At 39.4% G+C, this 17,517-nt stretch overlaps 1 protein-coding gene across 3 annotated transcripts in view; it reads right to left on the reverse strand.

The window, feature by feature from the left end:
- Positions 1 to 14,535: 14,535 nt before the first annotated feature.
- NGLY1 (N-glycanase 1) overlaps positions 14,536 to 17,517 on the reverse strand; it is a 62,908-nt gene continuing 59,926 nt past the window's right edge. For 2 of the 3 annotated variants that reach the window (XM_042954471.1, XM_042954470.1), the window contains 2 exons: positions 15,299 to 15,476; positions 14,536 to 14,930 (listed from right to left, as the gene is read on the reverse strand). In XM_042954471.1, coding sequence (XP_042810405.1) covers positions 14,755 to 14,930; positions 15,299 to 15,476 — 354 coding nt within the window. In that variant the 3' untranslated portion in view covers positions 14,536 to 14,754. The remainder of the gene's footprint in view (positions 14,931 to 15,298; positions 15,477 to 17,517) is intronic. The other variant, XM_042954472.1, reaches the window with a different exon arrangement.

Genomic DNA, 17,517 nt, shown 5'->3' on the forward strand with positions numbered 1-17,517 from the left:
TGACTAATACTAGTCACATATTAGATCTATTGCAGAAAGGTGAGATTTAACTGTATTTTTGAAACCATGCTTTCTTCTCCATTGAATATTGTCTACATCTTACCAACATATAGTCAACAGTTTCAAACTTTGCCCATGTTGGCAACTTGTCAGAAGACTGGGGGCTACACCTGTCTTGCATAATGCTGAGTTAATCCTAGCTTGCCATTAACTTTAATACAGCTCACAGAGGCCGGTGTATTTAATGTGGATCTCTGAATTCTAGAAACTGGAGCCTCCACATCTATGATTTCTTGTAAACAGGCTACAGCTCCAGGACCCCAGGCCTATACTTAGCCATCAGGCTCTATTTTAATCTCACTTCCTCTTCAAAATTACTGTCATTCTGCAACGCCAAACATATCTGCCACTGATTATGGAGCCCTTTCCAATTCTTGTGATATTCAGCTAATCTTTTTGTTATGTGAGAATAAGCAGTAAGATTATCTTTTGTTTTTTAGGCACGTGCTAAGTAAAATACAAGACTAGGAAATGGTATGTTTGATATTCTGTATGTTTAGATTAGTAATAAATGTAAGATTCAAGTTTAAAGAACATCTCTGCACCAATTATATATGTACCACAAAATCTGGCTGTTTAACCTCTATTAGAGTAAACCAAAAATGCCTTCTTAAAACCCTTGCTTAATAGAAACAGACCCATAAATACAGAGAACAAACTGATGGTTGCCAGAGGGGTGGGGTGTGTGGGGATGGGACAAACGGGTAAATGAGAATGGGAGGTACCAGCTTCCAGCTATGAAAAGAATAAGCCATGGGGATTAAAGGTACAGCATAGGGAACATAGCCAATTGTATCATAGTGGTGTGGTATGGGACAGACAGTAGCTACACTTGCAGTGAGACAGTATAACATATGGGGTTATCACATCACTATGTTGTACACCTGAGACGGATGTAACACTGTGTGTCAACTAAACTTCAACTAAAAAAATATATTATGCTTATATATATGAAAAACAAAACAAAACAAAACAAAACCTTACCTAAGTATTTCCTCCCCCCCCGAATATTAGTCCTATGCTAAGGAGTCGAGAAGCTCCTTGAAGGCTGGGCTGGTGTCCTCCAGTAAGTGACAGAGGAGGAAGGGAGGAGGCAAAGGCCTTGGTAATGGTCACAGTGAATTGGTGACTGATGTCCCTAAGACGTTACTAAACAAAGTGTGGGAAACTGGACTGAGTCTCTATCATCTCAGGACATGTTAGGGGTATTTTGACATGTTTGGAAATATTTGCTGAGAGCCACCTTTCCACTACTCCTTCTCTTAAAAAAAAAAGTGGCAAAAAACTACAACGTAACAGCAAACAAATTAAATCACTAAAAATCCAACAAGAGATCGGTTTGCTTCAAATTATATTGCATTGTATAATTGACTACTGCGCAATCCTAAAAAATGATGAAAAGCACATTATGATTCATGCACATATTTAAGTTATAGAACATTATATATGGAGCAATTCCATTTTTGAATAAATAGATATATAAATTTTTAAATATGTATCCTCATTTATCTAAAGACAAATACCAGAATCATCTAACAGTGGTTATCTCTGAGCAGTGGGATTACACGTAATTTTTAACTTTTGTTAATCTCTATTTTAATTTTTTCTGTTGCAAAAGTATTTATAAGTTAGGCCCAAGTGTACATCGATTGATGAATGGATAAAGAAGATGTGATATATTTATATACAGGAATAGTATTCAGCCATAAAAAAGAATGAAATCTTGCCATTTGCAATGACATGGATAGACTTAGAAAGTATAATGCTAAGTGGAATAAGTCAGTTGGAGAAAGACAAATACCGTATGGTTTCACTCATATGTGGAATTTAAGAAACAAAACAAATGAGCAAAGGAAAAAAAGAGATACAGACAAACCAAGAAACAGGCTCTTAACTGTAGAGGATAAATTGATGGTTACGGAGTGAAATAGGTGATGGGGATTAAGGAGTGTACTTGTGGTAAGTACTGGGTGATGTATGGAACTGTGGAATCAGAATATTGTACACCTGACACTAATATAACACTGTATGTTAACTAACTGGAATTAAAATAAAGACTTACAGTAAGGAAAGTTTACAAGAAAAAAAGTAAGAAAAAGTTATAAGAAAAAAAATCCAAAAATTCCATTGCTACTGCATGATACTAAATTTCTTCAATATCTCTGATATTCTCGCTACCATTTTGAGAACAAGAACTACAAATTAACAAAAAATTGTGAAAAGTGAAGCAGAATTATGAATGAGGAGAAAAATATCTAAGCAGGGATGGCCAAGGCCAAAATTCAAGAAGAAGGTATGATTTGGTCAGATCTGGTCCTCTTAAGGAGAGGGAAGATCAATCACAATGACCACTACTGTGCATTGAGTCTTATTATATTTAAGCATTGTGCTTATGCCTTGTATTCTTGAAAGGCTGGAGTCATTTCCAGCCTTTGTATTGCACAATAACACAGAAGGAAATTACTTACAGCTACACAATATTTCATAAAGTTGTTGCAGTAGAGCTGATAAGATATCGTGAGACCAAAGTGAGAGAGCAAATTTGACCAAGGTAGAGATGCAGAGATGTTCATAAGCACCAAGTTTCACTGCCATGTTCCTCCTCATCAATATATGTTCAATGGCACTAGGCCAATAACTGGTCCTTCAACAAGTAGGTCCACAGTTAACATCACTAACACAACAGATAGGAGAGCAAAGGATTTTGTATGGCAGAACAGGTGCACTGGGTTTATCCTGAGGACACAGTAATGTGTGGGCAACCCAGTGTCAAAGAAAGGGAGATGCTTGTGGTCAGCTCAAGAAACTGTGCAAACTCCACAGCCCATCTAAGTTGTTCAGTGCTTGCAGTGAGAGATACACAAGAATCACAGTGGGATGGTAGTGTGTTCTTTGTAGCTCTCATCAGCTGGGCAGAGAGAGGCAAGTGTAGGCAACAAAGCCACACCAAAATGCCAGCCAGTCTGCTCAGAGGTTGGACAGTCAGCTAGATTCATAAGCTAAGCAGGTCATTCCTGGTTCATCAGCCTAATTTTGTTCTGGTAAAATAATAATCATGTTTTTTTTTTTTTCTCTTTGGAATTGATCACTATCTAAAAACCAATCTACATATTTATCACAACCTAAATGCACATATGAATCTTAATTAAAACCCATCTCCTTCTACATAGTATATATCCCCTGAGGGCAGGGAGTTTCGTCTGTCATTGTTGCTGTATTCTCTGTAGCTAACCCAATTTGTAACAGAATAGGACACCCATAATATTTATTGAATGGCTGAGTTCACTATGTCATTAACATCAAGAAGGCACATCCACAGTTGATACCCAGAAGGTTGCCACCATGGAGGTGGGGTGTGACTGCGAATGGTAATGGGATATCCATGGAAATGGACCTTGGGTGGCTGGAGACATGGAACTCAGACATCTCTGAAAGGTCGGCATGAGGCTCAATTGTGGGAGTCATCTGTGCTTAGACTGATCAGTGAAACTATGAGATATGTTCAATTCTATAAGAGAAATAGTGAATTAGGAAGAAGACTGAATGGAGTTTTGGTTAAGCACTTCTTTGGCAAAGAACTGAATGGTGGACAAGAACTGACCATGACAAACACAGTTGTAAGAAAGATGTGGTATGTGCCAATAGCTGTCAATATCCCAGGGATTATTTTAACCATAGATTTTGATTTAAATAACATATCAATTTTAATAGATTACTACTTTGGGGCACCTGGGTGGCTCAGTCGGTTGAAAGCCTTCGACTTTGGCTCAGGTCACGATCTCACGGTTCGTGGGTTTGAGCCCTGCGTCGGGCTCTGTGCTGACAGCTCGGAGCCTGGACCCTGTTTCAGATTCTGTGTCTCCCTCTCCCTCTGCCCCTCCCCTGTTCACGCTCTAAGAGCCAGAATGTGGATTGAGAGAAAGCGGGTCCCAGTGACTAATGAAGAATGAAAAGATACATATGTACCTGAGACTATTACCTAAAAAAAAAAAAAAAAAAAAAGGTAAAGAAGAGTTCAGGAGCAGATCTTCAATGACACTTCACAAGTTTATACAAGAATCACAGTGGGTGCAAAATTTTCAAAATGCGTCCTGGGGCAAAACTGCTAAACATACCCCCAAAGAGTAGCAGTCCCCACTTGGGGTTCCTTTTATTCTGGAGCTTATCTTCTTATCCTTTGCTGTCTCTTACTGCAGTTAACCCTTGAACAACACAGGTTTGAAGTTCACAGGTCCATTTACATGTTCATTTTGTTTCATAAATGCAATCCAGTACTGTAAATGTATTTTCTCTTCCTTATAATTTTCTTTATAATGTTTCCTTTCCTCTACCTTACTTTATTGTAAGAATACAGGATATAATACATATAAGACACAGAATATGTGTTCATTGACTGTTTATGGTATCAAGAAGGCTTTTGGTCAACAGCTAACCAGCCAACAGCCAACAGTAGACCATTAGTGGTAGTTTGTGGGGAGTCCAAAGTTATACAGGAATTTTTGACTGCATGAGTGGTGGGTGCCCTTGACCCCTCATGTTGTTCAAGGGTCAACCGTAGGTCGCTTCTGGGTGCTGTCCTAGGTATAGCAGGGGCAACGAAAAAAGAATAGGACATAGGTGCTGGCGTTGAAGGGGTTTGCCATCTTGTGTTTTCAGCAGAGTACGGAACAACGAACTGTAGTTCATTCAAAGTGAAACAGGATGTGAAGAAATGGGCTCAGTTGATCTGGAACACCATTGTTCTTTCTTTTCCTTTCTTTTCTTATCATCTACCTTTGGAGGTCACCTTGGTCTGCTCTAAGAATTGAGAGAAGAGGACCAGAAAAAAAGTTCTAAATCTTTTCTACTAAAAAAAAAAAAAAAAAAAAAAAAAAAAAAAAAATGCAGCTGGCACATAACAATGCAAGGAAACAACAAACCACACAGTGTTAGTAAAATGTTATAAAAATGAGAATGAAATCAGGTTAGCAATAGAACAGACTTCCAAATATTAGGCACTGGGCAAAGAACTGCTAACTTGTGTGACATTGGGCCAGGGTCTTTTCCTCTCTGACCTTCAATTTCCATATCATGAAAATAAGAGCATTAGGTTAGAACAGTATTCTCAAAGGTTTGTGACTTTAAGACACAAAACAGATGAACACAAGGGAAAGGAAGCAAAAATAATATAAAAACAGGGAGGGGGACAAAACATAAGAGACTCTTAAATACGGAGAACAAACAGAGGGTTACTGGAGGGGGTGTGGGGGGGGGGATGGGCTAAATGGGTAAGGGGCACCAAGGAATCTACTCCTGAAATCTTTGTTGCACTATATGCTAACTAATTTGGATGTAAATTAAAAAAAAAAAAAAGAAAGAAAAAAAGAATCGGGGGTTTGTTAATAAACTCAATTTGCTAGCCTAACCCTAAGGGTTTTGACTCAACATTTCCTGCAAGAGGCCCAGGAATCTGCATCCCCTCAGATGGTGAGATGCAGTCCATGCTCTGGGGAACACTGCCTGAAATATCCTGAAAAATCCTGAGTGATCCTACCCAAAAGATGCTCTGAGACCTAGCAGAAGTATTAAATACACATCTTGTGATTTCTTTTCTTCCTGTTTCTTTCTTTTTTTTAAATTTACATTCACATTAGCATATAGTGCAACAATGATTTCAGGAGTAGATTCCTTTTTTTTTTTTAATTTTTTTTTTTTAACGTTTATTCATTTCTGAGAGACATAGTGCAAGCAGGGGTGGGGTAGAGAGCTGTCAGCACAGAGCCTGACGCTGGGCTCAAATTCAGGACCTCGGCCAAAGTCATCCACTTAACTGACTGAACCACCCAGGCGCCCCTTTTCAGGAGTAGATTCCTTAATGCCGCTTACCCATTGAACCCATCCCCCCTCCCACAACCCCTATCTTCCTGTTTCTATGTATGTTTTCCCATCATAGTACATTCACAAATACTTCAGGAGTTATTTCATAAATTGTGTAAGTGAATCTGTGTGCAACTCGTTCTGCAGTGAGGGAAATCAAACTTATGCCTTTATCAGAAACTGTGGCTTAAACACAAGAGTGCATTCGAAGTAAGAAATACAATTCACCTGCCCTCACAGAGCAAAAGGAAAAGGTTCCCCCCAATACCATGACTTACGATTTATGACACGAAGCGTAGCATCTGAGAAGTCAAGTGGAGACTATTTCCACTCTCCCACTGAAAACGTGCTTTAGGCGTAATGGTTGTTTACCATGCATGCGTAGGTGTTAACAGGCATTCCTGCAGCTGCTCTGGGATCCAGGGACCCACAGGGAAAGAAACAGTCCATGGAGAAGTGGAAGGAGAGCAGGAGGTGAGGCACCCACTCTTGGCTGGCGGTTCAGGCAGAACAGGAACCTGGTGACGCCTCAGTGGAGACACACATTCCCACACATCCGGATAAGGGGAACACAGCACCTCGGTTTGCGCGCTTTCTTTTGTGCAGCTGCTCTCCCACCTGGCACGCTCAGGCCGATGATATTTGTCCTTAGAGGTAAAAATGGGTGACTTCGCATGACCATTCGGGGCTGACACTCCTTATCCTGTCCAGTGATTTGGGTCCAGCCGAAAGGACAACACTCCTTTCTTCAACCGTGAAGTTTTGAGATGCGACCACTTCATGATTCCCTTTCCAGAGTTCTCCCACCATCTTTCTCCCTCGGCGTTGAATCTGTTTCAAATTTAAGTTTGCACGAAGTATGAGAGCCTTGATGATTCCATATTTATTAAATGAAGATCAAAGGCCCTCTTTGCTTTTTTTAGTCTTTTACATCTGGGAGGAATGACATAACCCTTCAGATGACAGTCTTTCTTTCCACCAAAGAACGCAGCAGCATGAGAATGCCTTCACTTTCAAGCACTTGCCTCTTTTCTAAGCCGAAATGTTCTCCAAGTCACAAGCATGCTGCCATCACACATGGAATTGCATTCCGTGTTACATTTCAAGAACACCAGGAATATAACACACCATTCTGTACTGCCACCAGATACTGCTTTTTCCCTTTACTTTGCACAAAGCCCTGTGCCCAGTAAGACTGGCTTCAGGGCTTATGAGAAGGTTTAAGTCAAAGATTGTTATCTTCTTACATTGATCTTGTTGAGAGGTGGGCTTTTTGTTGTATTATGTTGTTTCCAACAAAGGATCGGCAACAGATTTAAAATTTGGAATTTAATACAAATTTAAAAGATTACTGTCCCAAATGCACAAAGACCTAAAAGTCAGTAAGAAAAGGACAAAGAGCCCAATAAAAAAGGGAGCAAAATATCCGAGCAGGCATTCACAGAATAGGGAACCCAAATGATCAATAAATGTGAAAGCATACTCAGACTCACCAGTAATCAGGAAAATACAAAAGTAAAGCAACACAATACTATTTCACGCAGATCATAATGGCAAACATTATAAAGCTTCATAATACTACGTGCCGGCCAGGATGTAGAAAAAAGGAAATTTGAGTAAATTGCCAATAAGACTGTTAAGTTGGCAGTAAACATCTCGGAAAACAATTGGCAATAAATGTGAAAATGTGCATAGCCTGTGACTCGGGAGTTTCATTTCTAAGATATATCCTGCTTACTGCACTTACCCACAAGGAGATACAGATAGCATTGGTTGTGATAGTAATGATAACTGCTTGTCATAAACTCTGAGCATCAGCTGAATATCCATCAAGCTGATAAGGGAGAAATGAATTGTGGTACTTGTAAATGATGGCATCTATATGGAGTTAAGATAGTTAAGACCTATGTGTATCAACGTGGATATAGAAAATAATGGAAAAAGCAAATTGTAGAACATCAGGTACTGTTTATAATGATACAAATCAATACAATTAAATACTGTATATAGTCAAAGGAAAAAGTCATAAAATAAAGAAATTCAAATTTCTGATGATAATCGCCTTTGGAGAAGTAGAAAGGGGGAGTGGGATTGAGAGAGGAGTCGCAGGGCACTTCGACTTTGTAAGTGCTGTTTGGATTTTCTTTAGAAGATAAAGCAAACACAACAGAATGTTGATGTTATTTCACTTTTGAGTGGAGGTTACACTGGTTTTTTGTCATGTCATTCTTTGTACTTGTGTGTGTGTGTGTGTGTGTGTGTGTGTGTGTGTGTGTGTTTCCCAAGCAAAACATTAACAAGTAATAAGAGGGGATGTCTGGGGAGAAAACGACTGAAGATACCCATGATCATCCTTTTAAACCGTGAGGGTACTGTGGTGGGGCTGGCCACTCAGCAGAGCTGCAAATGGTGATGTTTACAAAGCATTCCGAGCGTTAATTGCAAAGATCGAAATAAAACTACAAGAAGTGAGTGTACTTGCCTCACAGAAAATTTTAAAAACTTGGGGAAAGGTACAAGTTGTAGAAATAAGGCTATACAAATTGGTACATTTCCTATATTTTGTTTTTGAGCACGGGAATGATTCCGACAATCTTTAAGTAGTTTACTAATGAATTTGAAGTTCCTGAAAATTCAAAGTCAACAACCCTCCCGAAAGCTATTCAATATGCCAATTATCTTGCTTTTAGCAACTAGTAATATTAAGTCATTACTTTAAACTTGGCTGAAATATGCACAAATAAAATAGTGCATCCCTTTAGGGCAGTCACATACTCCAACATGTATAGGCAGATGACTTTTATAAATGACTGTGGGTAAAAATGAATTAATGAATAACAAAAAAAGACAAGGTGCAAGTGTCTGCAGGACAGTAGTGTCTATTGTGATGGAAAGGAGGAGAAATGTAAAAGACAAAAACCAGAATAAACCCAAATAAGTAAATATGATCACCTGTGAGGGTGGACTAGGTGGCAGAAGAGAACAGGAATAGAAGCAAGACTCTATAGCAAGTGCTTATCCCCTTTGTTGTATGGTTTTGACTTTGGAATTATGTAAATGTTTGATCTAAGAAAACGTAAAATTAGATTATTAAAAAAATAAAATCAAATCCCTGAAACAAATGAACCTCTGAATACTGATCAGGGAGGGACTAGGCGTGAGAGGCCCCAGCATGTCTGCCTGCTTGATGCCCTGGCACCCAAGGGTGACACTCACTGTTGACCTGCCACACCACCACCTCCAGTGTTCTGCAGTCAGGCCTCCCAACCAGGGGAGGGGCCTGGTGAAGAAATACCCTACACCTGGAGTGAGAAGACCCGAACCAGCTACCTGGCATCAGCTTAGTCCTTAATTATACATGCAGTGGAACAAACATTTAAAGAAAATGAATAGCATGAAAGAGAAACCAAAATGAACAATATATGGTCCAGAAAACAGAGGTAATTATTTAACAAAGGAGACTTCTAGAAAAGTTCTAATTTATAATCTTGTAGAAATAGAAATAGATAGGGGCTCCTGGGTGGCTCAGTAGGTTAAACGATTAACTCTTGATTTTGGCTCAGGTCATAATCTCAAGGTCTTGAGACCAAGCCCCACATCAGGTTCTGCACTGGCCGTGGATCCTGCTTGAGATTCTCTCCCTCCCTCTCTCTCTCTCTCTCTCTCTCTCTCTCTCTCTCTCTCTCTGCCCCTTGCCCACTCATGCATGCACATGCTCTCTCTCAAAATATAGAGGGGCACCTGGGTGGCTCAGTCCGTTAAGCATTAGACTCTTGGTTTCAGCTCAGGTAATAATCTCATGGTTTTATGGGTTCAGGCCCATGTGCTATTAGCACAGAGCCTGATTGGGATTCTCTGTTTCCCTCTTTCTCTGACCCTCCCCCACTCGTGCTGTCTCTGTCTCTCTCAAAATAAATAAACTTTAAAAAAGTAAAACAAACACAGGAATAGAATATTACAATCACTAAGCAAGCACAAGATGATACGAAGGAATTATAGAGTTGGATGTAACGATGATTATCAAAGACTCACCCAATAGGCAAATACACAGGCACACCTTGGAGATACTGCGGGTTTGGTTCCAGACCACTGCAATAAAGTGAGTATGTCAATAAAACAAGTCAAATGAATGAATGGATGGAGCTCTATTCTCACATGGTGGGAAGCAGAGATAGCAAGCTCTCTTAAGGGCACTAATCCCATTCAAAGGGCTCCACCTTCATAACCTAATTATTTCCCAAAGTCTTCACCTGCTAATACTAACACATCGGGGGGTTAGGATTTCAACACATGCCTTGGGTGGGTGGGTGGAGAGGGGGACACACTTAGTCCATAAAAGTATCTAATGCTGTATAAACTATTCACTCCCAAGTGTCTTAAAAACCAACTATCTCTAACACTTTCCGTGCATTAGGAATTCAGTAGTGGTTTGGCTGACAGTTTCATCTGGAGGTGTCTCGCTCTCATGAAGCTAGTCATTGAAGGCTTGGCTGGGGCTGGAGGATCCACTTCTATGGCTGACAAGTTGGTGTTAGAGGTTGGAGGGAGCCTCAGTTCCTCCCCACAGACCTGCTAGAGTGGCCTTATGTCAGGGCAACTGATTCCCGCCCCGCCCCGCCCCGGGGAGGCAGTATAAGCAAGCAAGGTTTTTATGACAAAGTCTCAGAAATTCCACACGGTCACTTTCACCATATTCTATTGGACACACACACAGGCTGGCTCTAATTTAGTGTGGGAGGGACAGTACAAACACACGAAAGCCAGGAGGTGAGGATCAGTGCAGGCTGGCTACCACAAATGCAATATTTCGTGTTGGCAAGAATGGGCAGAAATGTGTGCCCTCATACACTATCACGGACGCACCTCATTTAGAAAATGACTTGATGGTAGACAGGTAAGATTTAAAATGCATGTATCTTTGCATATTTTCTATGTGAAAGAAATATGTGTGATGATTTTTTTTACTGCAGTAGTGTTTGCAACAACAACAAAGGGAAAAACCTAAATATCTGTAAATAAGGGAATAAATAAAGGAATACTGTGGGACAGTTAAAAAGAATGTGGTAGATCTGTGACCACCTGTGGACAGCCTTCTTTGAAGACCTATCGTTAAGAAAACAAGCAGAAAGAAAATACACTTCCATTTACATAAAAAGAAAAAAAAACAATACACAAAAGCTGATTTTGTGTGTATGTGGATGCACGAAAACAAAAGTCTCCAGGAAAGCTCTGGAAAAACAAATGTAAACATTTTGGCAGTTGCTTCTGTCAGCGGTGGGGGTGGAGGCAGCACTTTTATTTACCGTCTTGTTTGAATTAACAAAAATGGCTTCAGTAATTGAAACATTAAAATCAGTAAATGACAGACTTTGAGTGACTACTCCAAATGCTCTCACAATAAAGAATATAGGCTTCAGTGATTAGACTTTATTTTGCTCTTCGGAGGCCCTTTCTGGCTTACTTGTAGATTTCTAGTTGCTGCTACAATTGGGTTGACCTCAGAGCAAGTCTTTAGAAAACTAAGAGAAGAGAGCAAGGTCTCAACTTTTGAGTCTGTATTCACTTGTGTTGTGATGAAAGGGAATGGCCGATAGACAGGCATTAAAATACTGCCTCCCCTTAGCCTCTCAGTTTCAAAATACATACAATGTCACTATGCCTAGCATACAATGCCACTATGATCAAATGAGACACTCGAGTCTTTGGCACTGATTAGACACTAAAAAGGGGACCATTGTTAGTTTAGGTCCGTTCTAAATTTCTTATCAGAAATAAAGCGCTGTTTGGGTCCTTATAAAGAGGTGGCTGGAATACATGCTAAGTGGAATAAAACCAATCGCGACTTGTGTTGGTTTATCCTTGTTCTTCCCCCAGGAGTATTTAAGGAAAGAATGCCACCTGAGTCAGAGTTATTAGCTTCTAAGAGTGTATTCACTTGGGCTATAAAATCAAAATGCAATTTATTGTTACAGAGGAAAAAGTCTTTAAAAATTATTACACAAACACTGAAGCATTCATATCTAGTACAATGTATCATCAAATTACAATAAATTTGTTCTCCAGGAAAGCTGAACTGTAGTTAGAAATATCATTGGTTCTAGTGTGAGTTTTAACAACTCAACTTGAATATTCCCATCGAAGTATCTATTATTTATGAAACACCTACTAAAACAGCAACTCATTGCTTAGGTCATTTAACTTCTCTGGGTTTGAGTTTCCTCAGTGAAAAGTGAGAAGTCTGGGTTAAATGATCACAAACAACCTTTCCTATCCCCCAAGTCCATGATACACTGTTCTCTAGGCCCTCCTTCAACGTGAGGCACTTCTTTTCCTTGTGAACTGATAAAATTGTGTTTTATCAGCTGTGGCTTCTTGTCTATCTTGAGAATGTGAATTCCAGCACAAGTACTTTTTTAACCTCCCCCCGCCCCCGCCACCCAAACCCACTGTCATACAAAGCAGACTGTCTGTAAAATTCATCATGATGGGACTTGACCTGACACCAAAGTAGAAACCCTTTTTAGACAATGAGCAGTGGCAGGAGAGGGCCCATCGACCGGCCCCGGTTTCAAGAAGGTGGTGCAGTTATGCCCTCAGCGCTCTGGCGTGCACTCTGGGCACAGCACGCGGCGTACTTCTAAGTGAGCAGACCGTAAGCGACTGCTGCATAAACCGTGCTCTACTTCCGTGCCAGTACAGAAGGGGCCTGTCCTACTGCAGCCCTTCTTTGCCTTACCGGTTGACGGTCACTTAGCTTTATATACACATCCCTGAGAATTGTTTCGTCCCAAAACTTCTGCACTATTTCCAAAATGTTCTGTGTAGTATCTATTAGTATGTATTGGATACCCTTGGGGTTGAGATTCTCACGGGATACATTTTTAAAAAGTGTGCAACGGGGTACCTGGGTGGCTCAGTCGGTTAAGGGTACGACTCTTGATTTTGGCTCAGGTCAGGATCTCATGGTCAGATCAAGCCCCGTGTCAGGCTCTGCACTGACAGCATGGAGCCTGCTTGGGATTCTCTCTCTCCCTCACTCTCTGCCCCTCTCCATCTCTCTCTTTCAAAAATAAATATTAAAAAAAAAAAAAAAAGGTGCAACTACTTTTCCTCTTCAACATTGCAACTCTATAAAAATCCGACATTTGAACTCTAATCATTTTTCTGCTTAAAGGCACAATAAAAATTAGAATGTACCTTTTTCACAAATGAGATACATTCAGTTAAGTACTGACATTTTTCTTACCATCTTTACAAAGGTGCTTGCCAACCTCTAGGTTTTCTCACGAAGGTTAAGAGGGTTGGTCCACCTGCTCATCACAATACTCATGTGCCAAAGCAGACACCTCAAGACAGGTAAGAGTCAAGTCTCTTCAACTTTATGTATTTGACCACGACAAGAAGCTAACTCAGGAGGGAGAATTCCAGAAAACTTCCTAATATTTAAGACTTACTAATAAATCACTTTAGATAATACAAAAAATTTTTTTGAAATGTAACTTTTTAGTAAGAAACTGATCCTCAACAGTTTGACTACAATTAAAAAGCAAATATAAGACCTTTGTTCAGGATCTTAGTGCATTTTTAATAATGCATATGAATGTCCTACGAGTTGCAGAGTGAGAATCTCTGAGAACGTACTTTTCTTGTATGAACAGTTGAGAACTCGGGGTGCTGGGTGGCTTAGTCGGTTACGCGCCCGACTTCGGCTCAGGTCATGATCTTGTGGTCTGTAAATTCGAACGCTGTATCAGTCTCTGGGCTGACAGCTCAGAGCCTGGAGACTGCTTTGGATTCTATGTCTCTCTCTCTTTACGTCCCTCCCCTGCTCGCGCCCTGTCTCTCCCTCTCAAAAATAAATAAACATTAGGGGAAAAAAATTAAAAAAAAAAAAAAAGATTGAGAACTCGCTTTGTAGAACATCACAAAGATGGTGAGAGGACAGGAGCCTACCCTTCTCACCACTGCCTCCTTCAGCACTATCACCACACTTGCACACAAATGCTTAATAAATTTAATTGGAGAGGTTACATGGAACACACCAAAAACTCTTGAAACAGCATGTACTGCATAATCTAGTTACACAGTTTCAAAGACAAGAACACATATTTATTCAATGAGGTAGATAGAAATACTCAAAAGTAAACTCCAAAGTAAAGCATATTCTAAAGTGTCTACACATGGATTTATAATGTATCTCTGAATTTATGCAGCCAGTGTTAAATGTTTTCATAACTCTTATCTATCCCAGCAGTTTTCAATGTTTAGCATACTTATTAAAGATTCTCATTTAGTCAAAGTAACCACTAAAATGATACGACAAAATAATCCATTTTATTTCTTAAATGCCTATGTATTTACAATCATAAAAATGTCCATGCATTATAACTTATGAGATACTATACTTTCACATTTATTAAAAATTAAAAATCTTAGGAAACCTAATTACTTATGAAGAAATTAATGGCCAATCAAAAAATGTCAAATTACTATTAGCTTAAGATTATATCATAATCATGAATAGCATTTCATCATGAATACCTTCATTTTAATTTTAAAACTATACTTACAGTTTTTAGATTAAAATCTCATATTGAGGCAATAAGACTTTACTTCAAATTACAGTCACATATGGAAGGGAGCTTTTAATTCAAGGTTTTGTTATGGTCCGTAGTACAAAGATATATTTTCCTGAGGGGCACATGATGGACAGCTAGCCAAAGAAATAGGCTAGCAGAGGGTAGCAAATGGCCAACTAAGCATGCACTGAACCCACAGACTACTTTAGAACACAGTAAATCTTTGATTATTGTCAGCTTTTCTATAATGTTCAGGTTCTCAAAGGTCACTGAATTTTATAATTATCTCCAAACAATTTTCTTCATGGTCATTTAAGCTTTGTCTAAACAGCTGAGTATGTTGCCAAGCAACAACACCATCTCCTCTGCTTAATTCTGCTTCCAAAATAACTTCAGTGGCACCAGAAAAATCATGATAGGAGCGAAGAGTTTTATCTGTTGGAGGAAAAAAAAAATTAACACTCTGCTTTTGGTAACTTAAAGAATATAAAGAAATACCTTATATATATTATATGCCTAACATGTAGGTAAAAACCAACCCTTAAAAAATAAATACAATGATTCCTTACGGAGGGAATGTGTCCTTTGAAACAAAGAAATAATCTTTCTTCATCCATTTGTGTTTCACAATAAAAAACATAAGCCTTTCTATCAGAATGAGGTTATACAAGTTTTAATTAAATTTTTTATTTTTTACTGCAGAGTACGAATGACTCTTGGGTATGGAACCCTCAAATAAGTACGATTATTCTTCAGAGTGTTAACTATATACATCGTGATTAATTCTCCAGTCAAATGCTTACCGCCTGACAGTTCTACTTGTGCTGAGTCAGATCGCAATTTCCACTGTATTGTTCCAGTTTGAAAGGTTTGACTACTCGTTCTAATGGAAACGCTATCTACTTTGAAGCCAACTGACCCACACTCAAACTTCCAGGAAATGTAAGCGTAAGATGATCCTTCTTTTCGGGCTAAATATACCTACAAAGGAGGAGGGAGAGCAAGAACTGTCAGAAATAATAAAGTAGTGTAGAAAACACATGTAGTCAAAGTCTTACTGTCATAGGGTACTACAATACAGATGCTCTGAACACCTAGTTTTTTCCCACTGAGATTTTTATTGGTAACATTTCTCATCTTGTCAGCAATTTTTCCTACAGCATCTTTTGCTCTGGAAGAAAGAAACTTGGATACAGGTGCCCCATTAAGTACATCGCTAAGGGGTGCATGCTAACCAAATTTTGGTAAATCTTATTATTTTTTTAAATTACTAAAGCCCAGCTATTTAATATGAACTTTAGGAGAAGTCCTGCTGAAAATGAAGAATCCTTTTAAATGCAATTATTCTATATCTTCTTTTCTAAGTGTGGATTTTCAGACAAGCTTTTCTAGAGTGAGAAGTCAAGAAAATAACTCAGTCATTGCTAAGTAATGGTTTAAAAGGTAGTATTCATGCTTGCCTCTTCAAATAGTATGCCCCATTCCTGCATTATCAGTGACCCTTACCACTTTAAATGTATACTACTTAAGGCAGCCAAGGTTACTGGCTGCTTTCAGCTCATTTCCTTGCATAGTTTCATCTACATTCTAGAAGATGTGGACATTAACATTGACATCCACAGCCTTGGTCTTTCACAGTAACTCCATTTCAACCAGGCTCAACCCCCGAGAATCTGACTCTTTTTATTTACTTCTTAAAAAAAATTTTTTTTAAAGTTTATTTATTTTGAGAGAGAGATAGACAGCAAGCAGGGGAAGGCCAGAGAGAGAGGGAGAGAGACAGTCCTGAGCCACCCGGGTGCCCCAAGAATCTGACTCTTTAATCATTTATCCCTGATGTTCAAACTCACACAATAATCATATATTTCTTTGAAGTAAGTCTGGAAAAAAACCCTTTCCTCATTTACACTGCACTTACCACGAATAGTCATGACTTTACGCTCATCTTTCTCCAACTGCCTAATTAATGTTTTTATTTTTTATTTTATTTTTTTAATGAAATTTATTGTCAAATTGGTTTCCATACAACACCCAGTGCTCATCCCAAAAAGTGCCCTCTTCAATACCCATCACCCACCCTCCCCTCCCTCCCACCCCCCATCAACCCTCAGTTTGTTCTCAGTTTTTTAAGAGTCTCTTATGCTTTGGCTCTCTCCCACTCTAACCTCTTTTTTTTTCCTTCCCCTCCTCCATGGGTTTCTGTTAAGTTTCTCAGGATCCACATAAGAGTGAAAACATAAGGTATCTGTCTTTCTCTGTATGGCTTATTTCACTTAGCATAACACTCTCCAGTTCCATCCACGTTGCTACAAAGGGCCATAGTTCATTCTTTCTCATTGCCATGTAGTACTCCATTGTGTATATAAACCACAATTTCTTTATCCATTCATCAGTTGATGGACATTTAGGCTCTTTCTACAATTTGGCTATTGTTGAGAGTGCTGCTATAAACATTGGGGTACAAGTGCCCCTATGCATCAGCACTCCTGTATCCCTTGGGTAAATTCCTAGCAGTGCTACTGCTGGGTCATAGGGTGGTCAATTTTTAATTTTTTGAGGAACCTCCACACTGTTTTCCAGAGTGGCTGCACCCGTTTGCATTCCCACCAACAGTGCAAGAGGGTTCCCGTTTCTCCACATCCTCTCCAGCATCTATAGTCTCCCGATTTGTTCATTTTGGCCACTCTGACTGGCATGAGGTGACATCTGAGTGTGGTTTTGATTTGTATTTCCCTGATAAGGAGCGACGTTGAGCATCTTTTCATGTGCCTGTTGGCCATCTGGATGTCTTCTTTAGAGAAGTGTCTATTCATGCTAATTAATGTTTTTAAAGGCTCACTTCCTTCCTATCATTTGCATGGTCTAGGATGTAGAGCAACTGGCTCATGCATTAAACCTAAACTCCTGGCCATTTACAGGGATTATCTGTAGCTTAATTACTCTTTCAAAGGAGTGGCTAGTAAAGGGGATTTTCTGGAAAAGATGAGCCAAACAGTTATTGGAAGAAAGGTGGCTAGAGAAA

This window comes from Panthera leo, chromosome C2, assembly GCF_018350215.1.
Source record: "Panthera leo isolate Ple1 chromosome C2, P.leo_Ple1_pat1.1, whole genome shotgun sequence".
Taxonomy (NCBI): Eukaryota; Metazoa; Chordata; class Mammalia; order Carnivora; family Felidae; genus Panthera; species Panthera leo.